General features: G+C 39.5%; 1 protein-coding gene and 1 pseudogene across 3 annotated transcripts in view; one reads left to right on the top strand and one right to left on the bottom strand.

Moving 5' to 3' along the window:
- Positions 1 to 18,683, bottom strand: part of Snx14 (sorting nexin 14) — an 88,420-nt gene that overhangs the window by 23,408 nt on the left and 46,329 nt on the right. For 2 of the 3 annotated variants that reach the window (XM_090338480.1, XM_090338482.1), the window contains exons 13-17: positions 12,576 to 12,731; positions 12,062 to 12,186; positions 10,355 to 10,413; positions 6,167 to 6,193; positions 1,309 to 1,441 (exon numbers count right to left, since the gene is read on the bottom strand). In XM_090338480.1, coding sequence (XP_090194606.1) covers positions 1,309 to 1,441; positions 6,167 to 6,193; positions 10,355 to 10,413; positions 12,062 to 12,186; positions 12,576 to 12,731 — 500 coding nt within the window. The remainder of the gene's footprint in view (positions 1 to 1,308; positions 1,442 to 6,166; positions 6,194 to 10,354; positions 10,414 to 12,061; positions 12,187 to 12,575; positions 12,732 to 18,683) is intronic. The other variant, XM_090338481.1, reaches the window with a different exon arrangement.
- On the top strand, positions 16,404 to 17,369 carry LOC150059983 (nuclear inhibitor of protein phosphatase 1 pseudogene; annotated as a pseudogene).

Raw genomic sequence — 18,683 nt, 5'->3', positions numbered from 1 at the left:
AGAAAAAAGCCAGAAATGGTGCTGTGGCTTAAGTGGCAGAGTGCTAGCCTTGAGGGAAAAGCCCAAGGACAGTGCTCAGGCCCTAAGTTCAAGTGCCCCCCCCCAAAAAAAATCCCCCACCCCAAAAAACAGAATCCCACAGACTTTCCTGTCAGGCTGGCTTCAAATTATGATCCACATATCTCACTCAGCCTCCTGAGTAGCTAGGATTACAGGTGTGAAGCACTGGTATCCAGCTAATAATGGAACATTCTCAAAGGCACTTTCCTTCAAAAATCAATCTAAAAAATGGGAAGGTGGGGCTGGGAATATGGCTTAGTGGTTGAATGCTTGCCTAGCATACAGAAGGCCCTGGGTTCGATTCCTCAGTACCACATACACAGAAAAGGCTGGAAGTGGTGCTATGGCTCAAGTGGTAGAGCGCTAGCCTTGAGGAAAGTCCAAGGACAGTGCTCAAGCACTGAGTTCAGACCCCAGGACGGGCAAAAAATTAATAATTAAAAATTTTTTAAAATCCTTAAAAATTGGGGCCGGGAGTTTGGTCTAGTGGTAGAGTGCTTGCCTAGCATGCACAAAGACCCGGGTTCAATTCCTTGGTACCACATACAGAGAAAAAAGCCAGAAGTGGTGCTGAGGCTCAGGTAGAGCTTTATCCTTGAGAAAGTCCAAGGACAGTTTTCAGGCCCTGAGCTCAAGCCCAGGACAGGCACAAAAAAAAGGGGGGGGGGCAGGAATTTGGCCTAGTGGTAGAGTGCTTGCCTAGCATGCACGAAGACCGGGTTCTATTCCTCAGTACCACATGCATAGAAAAAAAGCCAGAAATTGTGCTGAGGCTCAAGTGGTAGAGCCCTAGCCTTGAGAAAGTCCAAGGACAGTGCTCAGGCCCTGAGCCCAAGCCCAGGACTGGCAAAAAAAAAAAAATCCTTAAAAATAATGGCAAAGCAAAATTCTTACCAATATACAAAGAGTGAAAAGGAACAAAGTTTTTCAACTTAAATGGTATTTGTACCAACAAACTTAAGGAGAAATCACTATGACAATAATTCTCTGAAACGTCAATGCTTCCTTTACCTGTTATCTAAAAATAAGTAAATATTTGTGAACAAAATGACTGAATTGCTATCGCTACTAAGACAGGGTTTTACTGGCCTCTAATTCACTTGCCTTAAAAAATGAGCAATAACCTCTCAGAAATTTAAGTTAGCATACACCATGTTTAATGCTATCTTCTGTTTGCAGTTTTACAAACATCAAATAAAAGAACTTAAAACTTATAAACCTTTCTTTACTTAAAACGTTTTTACTTACGAAGTCATCTTCACCTTCAGCCAAACCATAATTAGGCAACATAGCTCCCTCCATTGTGGTACTCTTGAACACTCCTTTAATTTTGCTACCTATTCTGCTAATTCCAAATGATTCTCCTCTCTTCTGTGTGCTTCTAAATATTGAACAAAAACTTATCAGGCACAAAGCAAAATATTACAACAGTCTAGTACATAATACTAAAGAAAAAGAAACCAGGCATGGTGGCTTACACCTATAATTGGAGCTACATGGGAGGCAGATGTAGAACTGGGTTCTAACAGCCAACGCAAAATCTCAAGACCCTATCTGAAAAGTAAACAGAAAGCACAAGAACTGGAGCATGGTTCAAATGGTACAGTGCTTACATAGCAAGCATGAGTCCCTAAAGTCAAATTCCAGTGCCACCAGGAAAAAAGGGAAACAGAGAGGGAAAAAAACAACTTTTGTCACTATTAAACTAATATAACTTATACTTTCCAATGACTGATTAAGTCTCAACATTTCAGAAACTAAAAAAATGACAGAGTATTTAAAGATGAAATTTGCGATATGAAGAAGTGAAACAAATTTTACACATAAACATTTGAAAGTTAGCTACTGTTAAATTCCAAACATTTACTAAAATTTTTAAAAGAGGAGAGCCCCCTGGTGGCATAAAGTTTTCACTGTCATACATATTTTTGAAATAATATTTTTTTAAAAATAGGGATTTTGGCCTAGTGGTAGAGTGCTTGCCTACCACGCACAGAGACCCAGTTTTGATTCCTCGGTACCACATGCATAGAAAAAGCTGGAAGTGGTGTTATGGTTCAAGTGATAGAGCTCTAGCCTTGAGAAAGCCCAAGGACAGTGCTCAAGCCCTGAGTTCAAGTCTCAGGATTGGCAAAAAAAAAAAAAAGAAAGAGAGAGAGAGAAAGAAAAAGAAAGAAGGGAAAATATGAATCTATGATTTGAGTTTTCACTTTCAGATGAAATTTAAAGTTTGTCTTCTATGACTGACAAATGTTCAAGGAAAATTCAGTTCTATAAGTATATACTGAATAGAGGAATGAAGTATAAAACATCTTAACTTCAAAGGGGCTAAAAATGACAATAAAGATAAAAAGCAAATGTAGCCCAAGGAAGCAGCCTATTCTGCCATAAATATTAAATGTTAGTTTTACAGTCTTTTTCAAATATGAATTTCTAACCAGTTACCAATGTCTTATCTGTAATCATAGTTCTCAGGAGGCTAGGATCTAAGAATCCCAGTTCAAAGCCAGCCAGAAAGAAAAGTCCATAGCCCAGGTGGCAATGTCCATAAAACCTTTATCTTCAAATAGCAAAACAAAAGTAGAGGTGTGGCTCAAGTAATAAGAGTGCCAGCTTTGAGAGAAAAGACTAAGCAAGAGTGCAAGGCATTGAGTTCAAACCCTGACACAGAAAAAAAATCAATTTCTAAAATCAGAAATAGCTCAAAAGAAAAAACAATGGACTAAAAACAGCCATTGTTTTTCCATTGTAGCAAATGTCCCAGGTTTCAATAAGACTATAACCTTTATTCAATATAAAACTCATATCATACTAGTTTTTTCAAGCAATACCCAAATAAAAATGGCTACTTTTAAAATTTTTAAATTGTTATTATAAAGGTGAAATACACAGGGGTTCTAGTTATATAAGTCAGGTAATGAGCATATTTCTCTTTGGAAAATGTCACTGCTTCCCTGGAAAAATGGCTATTTTAAAATCTGACAAAGGTTGTTTAAAACACTTAACTTAGGCCGGAGTTTGGCCTAGTGCTTGCCTAGCATGCATGGAGACCCGGGTTCGATTGCTTGGTATCACATATATAGAAAAAAAGCCGGAAGTGGTACTGAGGCTCAAGTGGTAGAGTTCTAGCCTTGAGAAAGTCCAAGGACAGTGCTCAGGCCCTGAGCTCAAGCCCAGGACTGGCAAAAAAAACAAAAAAAAAACAAAAAAAAAACCACTTAACTTACTAGATACCTATTTTCCTAAGAGAAACATTTCGTGAAATAAAACAATTACAGAAAAAAACTGATCAAGTTTCAAACACACAAAGTACATGGTAACATTTATATTATATACATAGTCTGAGGAACAAATCCAACTTATTTAAAACTAGAAAAATACTAATAAGTAGCAAAAAGTGAAAAGTTTAGTAAGCCAGATTATTTTATCTAAGTAAGAATTTAATTATTATTTTTGTCAAACACAGTGTTAGTAGGAGGTGTGGCTCAAGTGTAGAGTGTCTTCTTTGCAAACTTAAGCTCCGAGTTCCAACGCTAGTATGACCGAACAAAAAAGAGAAAATAGTTACTCCTGATAAAACTATTTCCAAAAATATATATAAAAGGTTGTAAAATACCTAGAACCTTGATTTTTTTTCACCTCTAGAATCTAAAGACCATAAAACAATATCTGGAAGGATGATATTTTTAAAATAGAATAATAGAAATATTAAATTACTTTTTTTAAAAAGCTCTTTAAAAACAAATTATTAAGCTGGGCACTGGTAGCTCACACCTGTAATCCTAGCTACTCAGGAGACTGAGATCTGAGGATTGCAGTTCACAGCCTAGGCACAAAAAGTCTTTGAGACTCATATCTCCAATTAACCACCAAAAACACCAGAAGTGGCACTGTGGCTCAAATGGGAGAGTCCTAGCTAGCCTTGAGCTGAAGAGCTCAGGGACAACATCCAGGCCCAGAGTTCAAGTCCCACAGACAACTGAAAAAAAAATTATGCAAAAGAACTGAGCAAAATCCTCTCTAAAAAACTTCCGTGGGGGCCAGGAGTTTGGCCTACTGGTAGAGTGTTTGCCTAGCATGCATGAAGACCCAGGTTTGATTCCTCAGTACCACATACTTGGAAAAGGCCAGAAGTGGTCCTGTCTTGAGAAACCCCAAAGACAATGCTCAGTCCCTGAGTTCAAGCCACAGGCTGAAAAAAAAATTTTTTTTAATTAATTACAAAAAAAACATTCCAGGGCCAGGAGTTTGGCCTAGTGGTAGAGTGCTTGCCTTGCATGCATGAAGATCCAGGTTCAATTTCTTGGTACTACAAACATAGAAAAGAAGCCAGAAGTGGTGCTGTGACTCAAGTAGCAGAGTTCTAGTCTTGAGAAAGCCCAAGGACAGCGCTCAGGCCCTGAGCTCAAGGCCCAGGACAGGCCAAAAAAATAATAATAATAATTCCAGCAGGGTGGTGGCTCACACCTGTGATCCTAGCTACTCAGGAGGCTAAGATCTGAGGATCAAGATTCAAAGCCAGCCCGCCAGCCCGGCACAAAAGGATCTGAGACTCTTATCTCCGATTAACCTTTAGAAAATGGGAAATGGTGCTTGGCTCGAGGGTAGGGCAGTAGCCTTGAGCTGAAGAGCTCAGGGACAGACCCCAGGCTGAGTTCAAACCCCATGACTCACCCACCCCCCCCCCCAAAAAAAATCCTCTTTAGCCAGGTGCCTGTAATCCTAGCTACTCTGGAAATCTGAGGATCATGCTTCAAAGCTAGGCCAGGCACAAAAAGTCTATGACATTCTTTTCCAATTAACTACCAGAAAACGGTAAGTGCTACTGTGGCTCAAGTGGTTACAGGGCTAGCCCTGAGCTGAACAGTTCAAGCCCCACAACCAACAACAACAACAACAACAAAATCCTCCTCCCAAAAACCCTTTCTACAAAAAGTCAACAAGCTTGATGGGCTGGGAGTTTGGCCTAGTGGTAGAGTGCTTGCCTAGCATACACGAAGACCCAGGTTCAATTCCTCAGTACCACATACATAGAAAAAAGCCAGAAATGGTGCTGAGGCTCAAGTGGTAGAACTCTAACCTTGAGAAAGTCCAAGGAGAGTGCTCAGGCCCTGAGTTCAAGCCTAGGACTGGCAAAAAAAAAAAAAAGTCAACAAGCTTGAAATGTGAAAATGTCTTAGTATCAAAACATTTTGATTTTATCATAACATATGCTGGGAACTAGTGGCTAGTGGCTCAGGTGTATCACCTTAGCTATTTAGGAGGCTGATATCAGAGGACTGCAGCTGGAAGCCAGCCTGGACAAGGGGAAAAAAAAAAAAGGTAAACAGAAAAAGCTATTGGAAGGGGCCAGGAGTTTGGCCTAGTGGTAGAGTGCTTGCCCAGCATGCACAAAAACAAGGTTGGATTCCTTGGTACTACATATATATACACAGAAAAAGCCAGAAGTGGTGCTGTGGCTCAAGTGGTAGAGCTTTAGCCTTGAGAAAGCCCAAGGACAGTGTTCAGGCCCTGAGTTCAAGCCCAGGACTGGCAAAATAAATATCTCAGAAGCTGGGCTCAGTGGCTCACTCCGGTAATCCTAGCTTTCAGGGAGTTGAGATCTGAAGATCACCGTTCAAAGCCAGCCTGGGCACTGAAGTCCATGAGACTCTTATCTCCAGTTGAACCACCAGAAAACCAGCAAGTGGTACAGTGGCTAAAAGGGTAGTAGCTCTTCACCTGAAGAGCTCAGGGACAGCGCCCAGAGTTCAAGCCTCACAAGTGACAAAAAAATTATCTAGGGGCCAGGAATGTGGCCTAGCATGCATGATCCCTCAGTACCACAAACACAGAAAAAAGCCAGAAGTGGTGCTGTGGCTCAAATGGTAGAGCGCTAGTCTTGAGAAAGACCCAAGGACAGTGCCCAGGCCCTTGATTCAAGCCCAGGACTGGCATGCATAAATAAATGAATGAATGAATGAATGAATGAATGTATGTATGTATGTTATCTAACATAATATCTCATATTTTTTCCTTTTTAGCTATATTTAGGTTGCTTAGAATGTACATTATGGACTTAAACAGATAAACTTATACTAAAAATAATCACATGCTCAAGACTTACCGAAAATCATCCAAACTTAGGCTACCTCTGCAATATCAGATATGTGGAAATTATATTAGAAGAAGAGAAAAAGCCCAAACATTAAACAAATTTCACTTTAGAATATAAAACAAAATCTTAAAACTTGAAAGTTAAATAAGAGGATATGATTTATCTTTGTAAAAGGATGAAATTCATACATAAAAACCACGATAAGTGTAAGAGGAACAAAGCCTCCACTGTATATTTGGTATAAGGATAAGAAATTTATACTACTAAATAATAGAACTTAAAAGTTCAGTATGTCATAACCTAAGCCTGTATTTCTTTCTGTTCTTAGGCATACTGACTGACCAGTAAAAAGTATGTGGAGGTTAAGCTACCAAATACTTGGCATACAAAATAAACTCATATTTTTCAGGATGGAGTTTGTGTTCGTGTTAGATACAATCATATATGCTTGTTTACAAATTTTTAGCTTGAGTATTTAAAAATGAATGTGTTGGGGTTCAGAGTGTACCTCAGTGGCAGAGTACTTCCCTACAATGCATGAAGTCCCTGGTTTAACCTCAAACAATATATGTAATATTATATATATATGATTTTTAAAAACATTAACAAAAGATTTTTAAATATTAAAAAAAATTTGCTCTAAATGAAAATAATTTAAGATTAAAAATCTGTCTTAAAAATCTTACTTTTAAGGGGCCAGGAGTTTGGCCTAGTGGTAGAGTGCTTTGTCTAGCATGCACGAAGACCCAGGTTCGATTCCTCAGCACTACATAGATAGAAAAAAAAGCTGGAAGTGGTGCTGAGGCTCAAGTGGTAGAGCTTTAGCCTTGAGAAAATCCAAGGACAGTGCTCAGGCACTGAGCTCAAGCCCAGGACTGGCAAAAAAAAAAAATCTTACTTTTAAAATACAACTAAATAAAATGCAGACATGAAACCCAATGAATAGGGCTGGGAGCGTGGCATAGCAGTAGAATGCCTGCCTGTCCAAGGGGCTAAGATTTGAGGATCGTGGTTCAAAGCCACCCCAGGCAGGAAGGTCCATGAGACTCTTATCCCAATTAACCACCACAAAAAGCCAGAGTCGAGTATGAGTTTTGAACACAAAAGTTCATGCATGCCTAAGCAAGCACTCTTATCACTAAGCCACATTCCCAGTCCTCATTTTTATATTTTAAAGCAAGCAAAATGAGTACCTAAGTATACTGAAGATAGCGAAGTGGTCTCAAAGTGGGAAAGAAAGCTTTCTATGTCTAAAGATGAAATTGTTATGACCTTGATTTAGATTTAACTATTAAGAGCAGATTTATTCTAAGTTTATAAGCAAGAAAAAATCCCACCTGTTTCTCAAAAATAATATGAAATTTTATAGAAGGCCTTGAAAATGCATTGGCTAGAACAAGAAGTATATGGTCTGGGTTAAAATACTTTAAGGCCAGGAGTTTGGCCTAGTGGTAAGAGTACTTGCCTAGCATACATGAAGGCCCAGGTTTGATTCCTTGGTATCACATACATAGAAAAAGCCAGAAGTGGTGCTGTGGCTCAAGTGATAGAGCTCTAGCCTTGAGAAAACCCAAGGACAGTGCTTAGGCCCTGAGTTCAAGCCCTACAACTGGCAAAGAAAAACATTTTAGTAGTATGAATATTATTTTTGTTAAACGAAGTCTATATTTCATGGCTATAAATTATGTTTCATTAATTTACTTTAATGTTATTATAAAGGTGATGTACAGAAGGATTATAATTACATGAGTCAGATAATGAAAAAACCAAGTTTTTTAAAGTAGTTACAGTCACCTATGACTCACACCTGTTCAGAGGTTGAGATCTGAGGATCACACCCAGGGCAGGAAAGAAAAGCCCATGAGATTATTTCCAAGTAACCAAGAAAAAGCCAAAAGTGGAACTGTGACTCAAATGACAGAGCAGTACTAGTCAAGGACAAACTTAGGTCCTAAGTTCAAGCTCCAAGACTGGCACCAAAAGGAAAAAAACAACTTCTACATAATTATTTTAAATATTTTATATCAAAAAGACTCTAGTATAGCACCCAGGCCCTGAGTTCAAGTCCCAGAACCAACACCAAAAAAAAAAAAAAGTGATATCATAAATGTATTCTACCTTTGAAAAAAGGTACACTACATACAATTTGTCTGTACAGAAGCTGTATATAAGAATATTCAGTATTCAAACAAATTTGAATCTACTCATAAAATACCTGGTAGGGGACAGGAGCAAAGCCTAGTGGTAGAGTGCCTAGCATACATGAAGCTCTGGGCTCAATTCCTCAGTACCACATGCACAGAAAAAGCCTGAAATGGCTCAAGTGGTAGACCATTAGCCTTGAGCAAAAAATGTCTAAGGACAGTGCCCAGGCCCTGAGTTCAAGCCCCAAGACTGGCAATAAATAAATAAATATATATATATATGCTAAAATATCTGACGATGACAAAAATAACCCAACATATCCTTCTCTATGATTTTTCCCATCTTTCTATACTTTACCATGTATAAAATGCTCCATATTCTAACTTCCCTACATCTTAGTTGACTTCAAGATGTATTTGACAAACTAGAAAGTTCTGAGAATGTAAATGATTGTTTTGAATACGTTTTGATGTCTGCATCAATCTTGTAGACCTAACATTCTATATACAACACTGTAAAGACAAATGAGGACATTAATCAGCATTACAAGGGGATAAAATTCTCCCGTGTTATTTTTAAAAATTATTTAAGTACACATTTCAACTTGAAGAATCAGAAAGAAAAAGGAGAAACCTCCCTCTGCCCTCTCATTTTTATCCAGTAAGTATCTAATGAAAGTTTTCTATGAAAATGAAACTTAAGCCAGGCACCAGTGGCTCATGCTTGTAATCCTAGCTACTCAGGAGACTGAGATCTGAGGATCATGGTTCAAAACTTTCCAGACAGTTAAGTCCAAAAGAGACTCATGTCCAATAAACTACTCAGAAAAAAAAAAAAAAACAGAAGTGGCACTATGGCTCAAATGGTAGAGCACTAGCTTGAGCACAGACAGGCTCAGTGACAGCACCCAGACCCTGAGTTCAAGTAATAGGACCAGCAAAAAAAGAAGGAGGAGGAAGAGGAGGAGGAAGAGCAGGAGAAGGAAGAGGAGGAGGAGAAGGAGGAGGAGGAAGAAGAGGAAGAGGAGGTGTTGGTGGAGGAGAAAAAAGCATAAAGAACACTTAAAAACTCTGAGGTAGGGCCGGGAGTTTGGCCTAGTGGTAGAGTGCTTGCCTAGCACGCACGAAGGCCCAGGTTCGATTCCTCGGTACCACATACATAGAAAAAAGCCAGGAGTGGTGCTGAGGCTCAAGTGGTAGAGCTCTAGCCTTGAGAAAGTCCAAGGACAGTGCTCAGGCCCTGAGCCCAAGCCCAGGACCGGCAAAAAAAAAAAAAAACAAAACTCTGAGGTACCTAGGTGGTTCATGCCTGTAATCTTAGCTACTCAGAAGGCTGAGATCTGAGGATCAAGGTTCAAAGCCAGCCCCGGCATTAAAGAACTTGAGACTCTTATCTCCAATTAACCACTAGAAAAAAGGAAGTGGGGCTGTGGCTCACAATGGTAGGACAGTAGCCTTGAGCTGAAGAAGCTTAGAGACAGTGCCCAGGTCCAGAGTACAAGCCCCATGACCCCCCCCCCCCCCCACACACACACAGAAAAGAAAACCTCTGAGGTATCTTTGGGTTTCATTTTTACATGTCCCTACTATCAAACAAAGTAGATTGTCAAGAACTAATATGTGTGCTCTAATTAGGTTGTATTTACAAGCATATCAATTTTCTAAAAGAATTCAAGTATCTGTACTATACATGGAGCAGTTCTACAATTCACTGACAAATGTCTTATACATTCATGTGACAATGGAACCTATATTCATTTGAAAAACAGTTAATAGGGCCAGGAGTTTGGCCTAATGGTAGAGTGCTTGCCTAGCATGCATGAAGACCCAGGTTCAATTCCTTGTTACCACATACACAGAAAAAGCCTGAAGTGGTGCTATGGCTCAAGTGCTAGAGCTCTGGCCTTGAGAAAGCCCAAGGACAGTGCTCAGCCCTGAGTTCAAGCCCTAAGATTGGCTAAAAAAAAAAAAAAGCTAATAATATAATGATACTGTATCACAGTTAGTTAGTATAAGCAAGTTCAACAAGACATATATAGATGAAGACACCTACCTGTTGAATTTTGAATTGCGTGTTGGTGATTCTGCGCCTCTTAAGAGTTGTCTGAAATACTTCAAAATAAAAAATCAATGTCACTAAATTAAAATGTGACACGAAAATGTGCTACTTTTTCTTTATATTCTTCAGTTTAAAAGAAATGCAATTAAGGGCTCTGGAGCATGGATGGCCTAGTGGTAGAGTACTTACCTAGCATGCATGAAGCCCTGGGCTCAATTCCTTAATACCATATAAATAAAGAAACAAACAAGCAAACAGCCAGAAGTGATGCTGTGGCTAAGTGGTAAAGTGCTACCCTTGAGCAAAAGAAGCTTAGAGGGCCAGGAGTTTGACCTAGTGGTAGAGTGCTTGCCTAGCATGCACGAAGTCCCGGGCGATTCCTCGGTACCACATAATTAGAAAAAAGCCAGAAGTGATGCTGAGGCTCGAGTGGTAGAGCTCTAACCTTGAGACAGTCCAAGGACAGTGCTCAGGCCCTGAGCTTAAGCCCAGGACTGGCAAAAAAAAAAAAAAAAAAAGAAGAAGAAGAAGAAGAAGCTTAGAGACAGTGCCCAGCCCTGAATTCAAGCCTATTAAGCCCTGGTTTCTATCCCCAATACTACCCCTACCCTCCCACCAGAAAAAAAAGGTAAACAGAAAAAGCTATTGGAAGGGGCCAGGAGTTTGGCCTAGTGATAGAGTGCTTGCCTAGCATGTGCAAAGACCTGGTTGGATTCCTTGATAATACATATATATACACAGAAAAAGCCAGAAGTGGTGCTGTGGTTCAAGTGGTAGAGCTCTAGTCTTGAGAAAGCCAAGACCAATGCTCAGGTCATGAGTTCAAGCCAGGACTGGCAAAAAAAAAAAAAGGAAGGAAGGAAGGAAGGAAGGAAGGAAGGAAGGAATGAATGAATAAAGGAAGGAAGGGAAAGAGGGATGGAGGGAGGGAGGGAAAGAGAGAGAGAGAAAGAAAAAAAGAAAGGAAAGAAAGAAAAAGCTATTGAAATCAAGTGAATACAGCCACAGCCAAACAGGGTAAGGATTATACATAACTATATACAAGGATGTGGTTTCAGGGGCCTGGAGTGCAGCCTAGTGGTAGAGTGCTTTCCTAGCACACACAAAGCCATGGGTTCAATTCCTCAGTACCACATACACAGAAAAAGCTCAAAGTGGTGCTGTAGCTTAAATCACAGAGTGCTAGCCTTGAGCAAAAAGTGTCCAAGGACAGGGGCCGGGAATTTGGCCTAGTGGTAGAGTGCTTGCCTAGCATACATGAACACCCAGGTTCAATTCCTTGGTACCACATACATAGAAAAAGCTGGAAGTGGTGCTGAGGCTCAAGTGGTAGAGTTCTATCCTTGAGAAAAATCCAAAGATAGTGCTCAGGCCCTGAGCTTAAGCCCAGGACTGGCAAAAAAAAAAAAAAAGTGTCCAAGGACAGTGCCCAGGCACTGAGTTCAAGCCCCGGAATTGGCAAAAAAAAAAAAAAAAAAAAAAAAGAAGAAGAAGAAGAATGTAGTTTCTGTAATAAAAAGCTATTTAGGCAAATGGCAGTAAGTGAATCTGGACCCTTGTGTTAAATAAACACAAACATGGTTTTAGAATTGGGTATGTTATATTTTTCTGTTCATTATTTGAATCACTTATCTAACAATGTCAAATTTTCTATTAAACTTTGTATAAATATCTTCAAACAAGGTTAATGCTTTGACTTACCTCGTCACTGTGGCAGAACATAGGAGTAAACACATTCTCCAGGAGAGAAAGAACATGTTCATATGCTTCAAAAAGACATCTCATCGTCTGAAGTTTCACAACATCTATGTATGGGCCTTCGGCAACTATTAAAAAAATATCATGGCAGAAATTATTTCCAAGCAACACAGAAACACTATTAGTTTAAATTCATTATACTTAAAAAAACAATCTGGTACAACTATGTCCTATAAAAACTTCATCTTAAGAAATTATACTAGGGTATGAAATGAAAAGAACTAAGATCCATTACATGAATTGTGAATGTCTTTTTTGCAAAGATTCATCTCATTATTAAAGTATTTTAAAAAGGTATTTTAAGCAACAAATAAGGTTGACAAAGATCCCTAAATAATAAAAATAAGAAACTATTCAAATATCTCACATATATACTGAAATAATAAACAGAGAATACATGAAAAAAACTTTTATCAAGGAGCTACAGAATTCATTATCTTTACCATTTTTCACTTACTTCTTTGAATCTCTTCTACAATAAAGGGATCAAATCTAATTTTGTCAATACTTTCATCCAAACAATATGTTTTATAAATCTTCTGCAACTCTTCATGAAGAGATAGCATCTCATCATTTGATAACTCTGGTCGCAAAATTCTATCATTAAATTCCTCTAAAAAATATAAGAAAGAGTTAAAAAATATATTACTTAAATTCAGAAGTATTCATGAAAATTTCCTACTTCTGTTTTAACTGTAGCCAGTATTAAACAAAACAAATATAGTCCAATCCATCATTTTAAGCTTTTAAAGTATATTAGAGAGCAAAATACTCGGTTAAACATTAATGTAAAATACATAAACAGTTTGTTAATTTTCTTGCATTTAGAACAATAATTAACACATTTGTAAAATTTTCTTTCTTTCCCTCTTTCCTTCCTCCCTTTGCCTCCTGATCTTCCTTGTCGGTACTGAGCCTTGAACTTAGGGACTGTGCCCTGTACCTTAGCTTGTGTGCTCAGGGTTGGTGTTCTATCAGGGAACTCTAACTCTAGTTCTGTGTAAAATTTTCTTTAAGTTTGCACCTGTAATCCTAGCTACTAAGGAGGCTGCGATCTAAGGATCACCATTCAAAAAGACTCTAATCTCTAAAACACACACACACACACACACACACACACACACACACACACACACACAAAATCGGGAAATGGCACTGTGGTTTAAGTGGTAGAGTGCTAGTCTTTAGCACAAATGCTCAGGTACAGTAAGGACCAGAGTTTGAGCCCCAGAACCAGCAAAAATAAAACATAAAAATAAAAAAATTTTAAAGCAGCGGTATTATGCTCACAATGTAAATACTTAACTATAAAGAGATCAAACCACTCCCGTAACAAGAAAGCATTATACTGAATAGAGCAATCTTAGGTGGAAAAGTGAGTCTAGCAATTGCTTCAGCATGAGTGAGGGCAGGAGTAAACCTTCAGGGAAGAATTCTAATGGAATTTTACTAGGATAATGTTCTGTATCTTGATAAAGATAAATGTGTAAACACGATCATTTAAATTCTATGTTTCACTGTTAGATTCCAATTTTTTTCATATTTTTATTGTAATTAATAGAGGGTTACAGTTATATTCGACAGATAGAAGGTACATTACTTCACAAACATTGACACCTCTTCTCATGTTTTTGTCCCCATTTCTCTCCCCCCACCTCCCTCCCCTCATCTTGTTTTCTCCCCTTTCCTTTCCTATTTCAAATAAACAAACAAACATATATACAATATACCAGACAACAAGGTGATCATTTTTTTTGTCAGTCTTGGGGCTTGAACTCTGGCCTGGGCGCTGTCCCTGAGCTCTTCAGCTCAAGGCTAGAGCATTACCACTTAAGCCACAGTGCCACTTCCGGTTTTCTGGTGGTTAATTGGAGATTAGAGTCTCACACACTTTCCTCAGATCTCAGCTTCTCCAGTAGCTAGTATTACTAGACCTCAATACTTTAAAACGCGATTTAAGGCCAAGCATGAGGTCCGAAGCTATCAGGCCAGGAATGTCCACCAGAGAAGAAAAGTCCATGAGACTCATCTCCAATTAACCACCAGAAAACCCAAAGTGGAGCTATGGCTCAAGTGGTAGAATACTACTTAGCCTTGAGTTAAAAAAAGTTCAGAGACAGCACCCAGGCTCTGAATTCAAGCGTAAATTCAACCAACCAACACACACACACACACACACACACACACACACACACACACACACACACAATTTAAAAAAAGAATTAGATGTGTTACAAAAAGTATATGCTTCCAGTCAGACTCAAAGGAACATAGGCTCAATGGTTTCCCACATTTGTCATAATTAGTATAAACCTTGGACTCTCCTAGCAGAGGTTTATAATAGGGCAAAACCTAGATACATAGGCCATACAGGATGAGGATAAATGAAATGACCTCCAGGATATAGAAACAAGAGCCATATAGTGTGTGACTGCTGTTCTTAATGTAATATATTTCTCATCTCTCTGATGTCTCTTGGTTATCTCATATTGTTACAGTATCTTACCTTGTTATCTGGTATATTATATATATATATATATGCTTGTTTATTTGAAATAGGATAGTGAAGGGGGGAAAACAAGATGAGGGGAGGGGGTAAGGGAAGGGAAATGGGGGCAAAAACATGAGAAGGGGTATCAATGTATGTGAAGTAATGCGCCTTGTATCTGGCAAATATAATGGAACCCTTCTATTAATTACAGTAAAAAAGAATATTAAAAATTAAAAAATAAAAATAACTACATAAAGGCAAAAAATATACATGCTTCTGATAGACATATGAAGAAATGTTCAACATGTCTGGCCATAAAAGATATGAAAATCAGAATAACATTGAGATTTTGTCTCACTCCAATTAGAATAACCATTATCAAGAAAACTAATGAAAACAAATGCTGGTAGGGATATGGCCAAAAAAGGAACTCTACTACACTGTTGGTGGGAATATAAACTTGTTCAACTATTCTGAAAAGCAGTATAGAAGTTCCTCAAAAAGACTAAACATACCTTCCCTATGACCCAACAACTCTACTCCTGGGTATTTATCCAACAGAACATAATCAATGCCACCCTAAAGGGACCAGCACAGTGTTGTTTACTATAGCCAAGATTTGGAACAACCCAGATGGCCCACAGTCGATGAATGAAGAAAATGTGATATAGATACAGAATGGAATTCTATTCTTTCATCAGAAGGAATGATACTGTACCATTTGTAATGAAATGAAAGACTTGAAAAAAAATTCTATGAAATGAAGTAAGCCAGACCCAAACAAAAAGAAGTTGCATGGTTTCCCTCACTTACAGTAATGAGAATGTACCCATATATCTACAAGTAAACCCACTGGATGGTAAAAAAAAAAAATTAATACACTGGGACATGATAAATTATTATACAGGTCTCACAGTCACACAGTGAGATCAAAGGATACTCATAGGAGTAAGTCACAAAGTAATATTTTAGGGCTGGGAATGTGGCTTCGTGGTAGAGTGCTTGTCTAGCATGCACAAAGCTTTAGGTTCAATTCCTTATTATGACATAAACAGATGTTGTGGCTCAAGTGGTAGATAACTAGCCTTAAGCAAAAGAATCTCAAGAACCCTGAGTTCAAGCCACAGGGCTGACAAAAATAATAATAATTACTATTATTATATTACTAATAATATAACAATATACTATATATTATATATTAATAATAATATTTTAAATGGATTCCAAGAGTGCTTGCCTAGCATACACAAACACGCAAGTTCGATTCCTCAGTACTACATGTATAGAAAAAGCAGGAAGTGGGGCCGGGAGTTTGGCCTACTGGTTAAAGTGCTTGCCTAGCATGCATAAAGACCCGGGTTCGATTCCTCGGTACCACATACATAGAAAAACGCCGGAAGTGGTGCTGAGGCTCAAGTGGTAGAGCTCTAGCCTTGAGAAAGTCCAAGGACAGTGCTCAGGCCCTGAGCCCAAGCCCAGGACTGGCAAAAAAAAAAAGAAAAAGCAGGAAGTGGTCTTGTGAATCAAGTGGTAGAGCTCTAGCCTTGAGAAAGCCCAAGGACAGTGCTCAGATCTTGAGTTCAAGCCCCAACACTGGCAAAAAAAAAAATGAACTCTTAAGAAATGGAAACAAGAGCCGGGCACAGTGGCTCATGCCTGTAATCCTAGCTACTCAGGAAGTGAGATCCAAGGACCAAGGTTCAAAGCCAACCCTGGCACAAAAGGACCTGAGACTCTTATCTTCAATTAACCTCTAGAAATGGGAAGTGGGAAAAATGGGAGGGGGAGACCAAGATGGCAACAGCTGTGAACTCTGGCTCTAGCCTCCAGCTGTTTGACTACCCGACCTGGGCAAGTAAACCCCCACCTGGTTTACATCTGAATGTAGTCAAAGGAGACAAGTTGATTGAATCTTGCTCTCGAGTCCATGCTGCTCTGGTCTACCACAAGCATCTGAAGAGAGTTTTCCTGATAAATCTCAACAGTACACATGGCACTTTCTTAGGTCACATTTGGCTGGAACCTCATAAACCTCAACAAATCCCCATCAATTCTACAGTTTCATTTGGCGCATCCACAAGAGCATACAAGCTGCGGGAGAAGCCTTAGACATTGCCATCGGCTGTGAAAGGAGATGAGAAGATGGGTGGAGAGGATGATGAACTCAAGGGCTTACTGGGGCTTCCAGAAGAAGAAACAGAGCTTGATAACCTGAATTCAACACTGCCCACAGCAAGTGGATTTCGACCCTCACCATTGGGATATCTGGACATCCAGAGACGGCAGAGGAAGAGGAAGAACTCACGAGTTCAGTGAGGATGATGAAATCATCAACCCAGAGGATGTGGATCCCTCCATGGGTTGCTTCCAGAACATGGTGCAAACAGCAGTGGTTCCAGTAAAGAAGTGGGTGGAGGGCCACAGCACCTTGGGCCTGGAGGAGTCAGGCAGCCAACACATGCAGAACTTTGCCTTCAGCAGAGGACTCTATGGGGGCTTGCCCCCCAGGCACTGTGAAGCCGGCTCCCGGCCACACAGAATCCATGGGAAGGCACTGATCAGTGGCTTGCCCATGCCATACCCGAACCTTGCCCCTGATGTGGACTTGACTTCTGTTGTGCCATTAGCAGTGAACATGAACCCCATACCGTCTGAACCTATACTGTCTATAAACCTGAAGCTGTAAACCAACCCAAGAAGAAGAAATATACAAAAGAGGCATGGCCAGGCAAGAAGCCCACCCCTTCCTTCCTAATTTGATAGCTGTAGTCATGGAGAAGTGGGGGATTGGATGGGAAGGGGGTGGAAGGCTCACAGAAATAATGAACTAGGGAGAAAATTTTTCGTGTGTGCAGTATTGTCTTCAAATGTCTCCTGGGTCCTAAACCATGTAATACTGAGCCTGTGGGAGGGCTGCTCTAGCCTATAAACACCTGTCCTGAAAAGGCTTTAGTGTAGACAGAGGTTTCATGGGTGCTTCTAAGCAGTCTGCCCTGGCTCCTCCTACCTGTCTCTCCTCCTTAGGGTGATTCTTGTGTGGAGTCACATGCCATAGATGGAATCCAGGCCTGGGGAGGTGATGTGGCCTCGCAGGTCCCAGGTAACAAAGGAATTGCCATGGATTTCGGGTTAATCAATTAAGCTAAGGTTTAAACTCAAAAGTGTTTTCTTGGGTCAGTGATTTTGAGATCCAATCATTAGGCTTTTCTCTTTTGTCCTTTCTGTTGGAGTAAGAACATTTTGATTTCCCTTCATCTGTGACCAGTGGCCCTGGCACAGGATTAGGCTTTAACCTACAGTATTGTGTGGCATTTCTTGTTTTTCTTGTCCAACCTGAAGCACTCCACTTGCCTATTTTTTTTTTTAATTTAATTCCAGAGAGCTGTCCTCTACTCTCTAAGGCATTATTTTGCTTTGAGTATGCTAGGAAGGCAGTTTTTAAAGGCTGTGATGGGTTGTGGCAGATCAAATTTAAAAAGGAAATGATTTTACTTTGTAAGAAACTGGTTCCTCTTAGAGGACTTTTAGCAGATGATTCGGAGGCTCTTCACCCCAGGCTGAGTGCTCTGCTCACTCAAAGCTGCAAGAGCAATGCTGGATAACACAGGAGACAAAGGGAAAAGCTTTGTACAGAGATTTGTACATTTGTGTAACAGGCCTTTTCACATTTTATGTGTAGCTTTTAACCCGTAGCCTTTATTTCATTGGAAATTAACTGTAACTTTTGTTGTTTTTTTCTTTTGCCTTGTTGATCTGTCTTTGGAAGTATAAGGGGGGAATCACAAAAGGTGGGACAAAGGGAGAACAAATACAGTGGTAGTCACTAGACTCTGGAAAATTGAACTATACAACTTGTAAGAGGGCTAGGAAAGGAAAACTGGGAAAGAACAAGGGAAGGGGTGACATGGCTCAAAAAGAAATGTACTCATTATCTCACTTAATTGTAACCCCCTCTGCATATCATCTCTACAATAATAAAATAAATTTACAAGTAAAATTAAAAATTTATGTAGTCCAGGGCCGGGAGTTTGGCCTAGTGGTTAAAGTGCTTGCCTAGCATGCACGAAGACCCGG

Source organism: Megascapheus bottae, chromosome 8, assembly GCF_031878675.1.
Source record: "Megascapheus bottae isolate mThoBot1 chromosome 8, mThoBot2.hap1, whole genome shotgun sequence".
In the NCBI taxonomy this organism is placed as follows: domain Eukaryota; kingdom Metazoa; phylum Chordata; class Mammalia; order Rodentia; family Geomyidae; genus Megascapheus; species Megascapheus bottae.
Note: the sequence above shows the minus strand (reverse complement) of the source record. Positions and strands in the feature narration are given on the sequence as shown.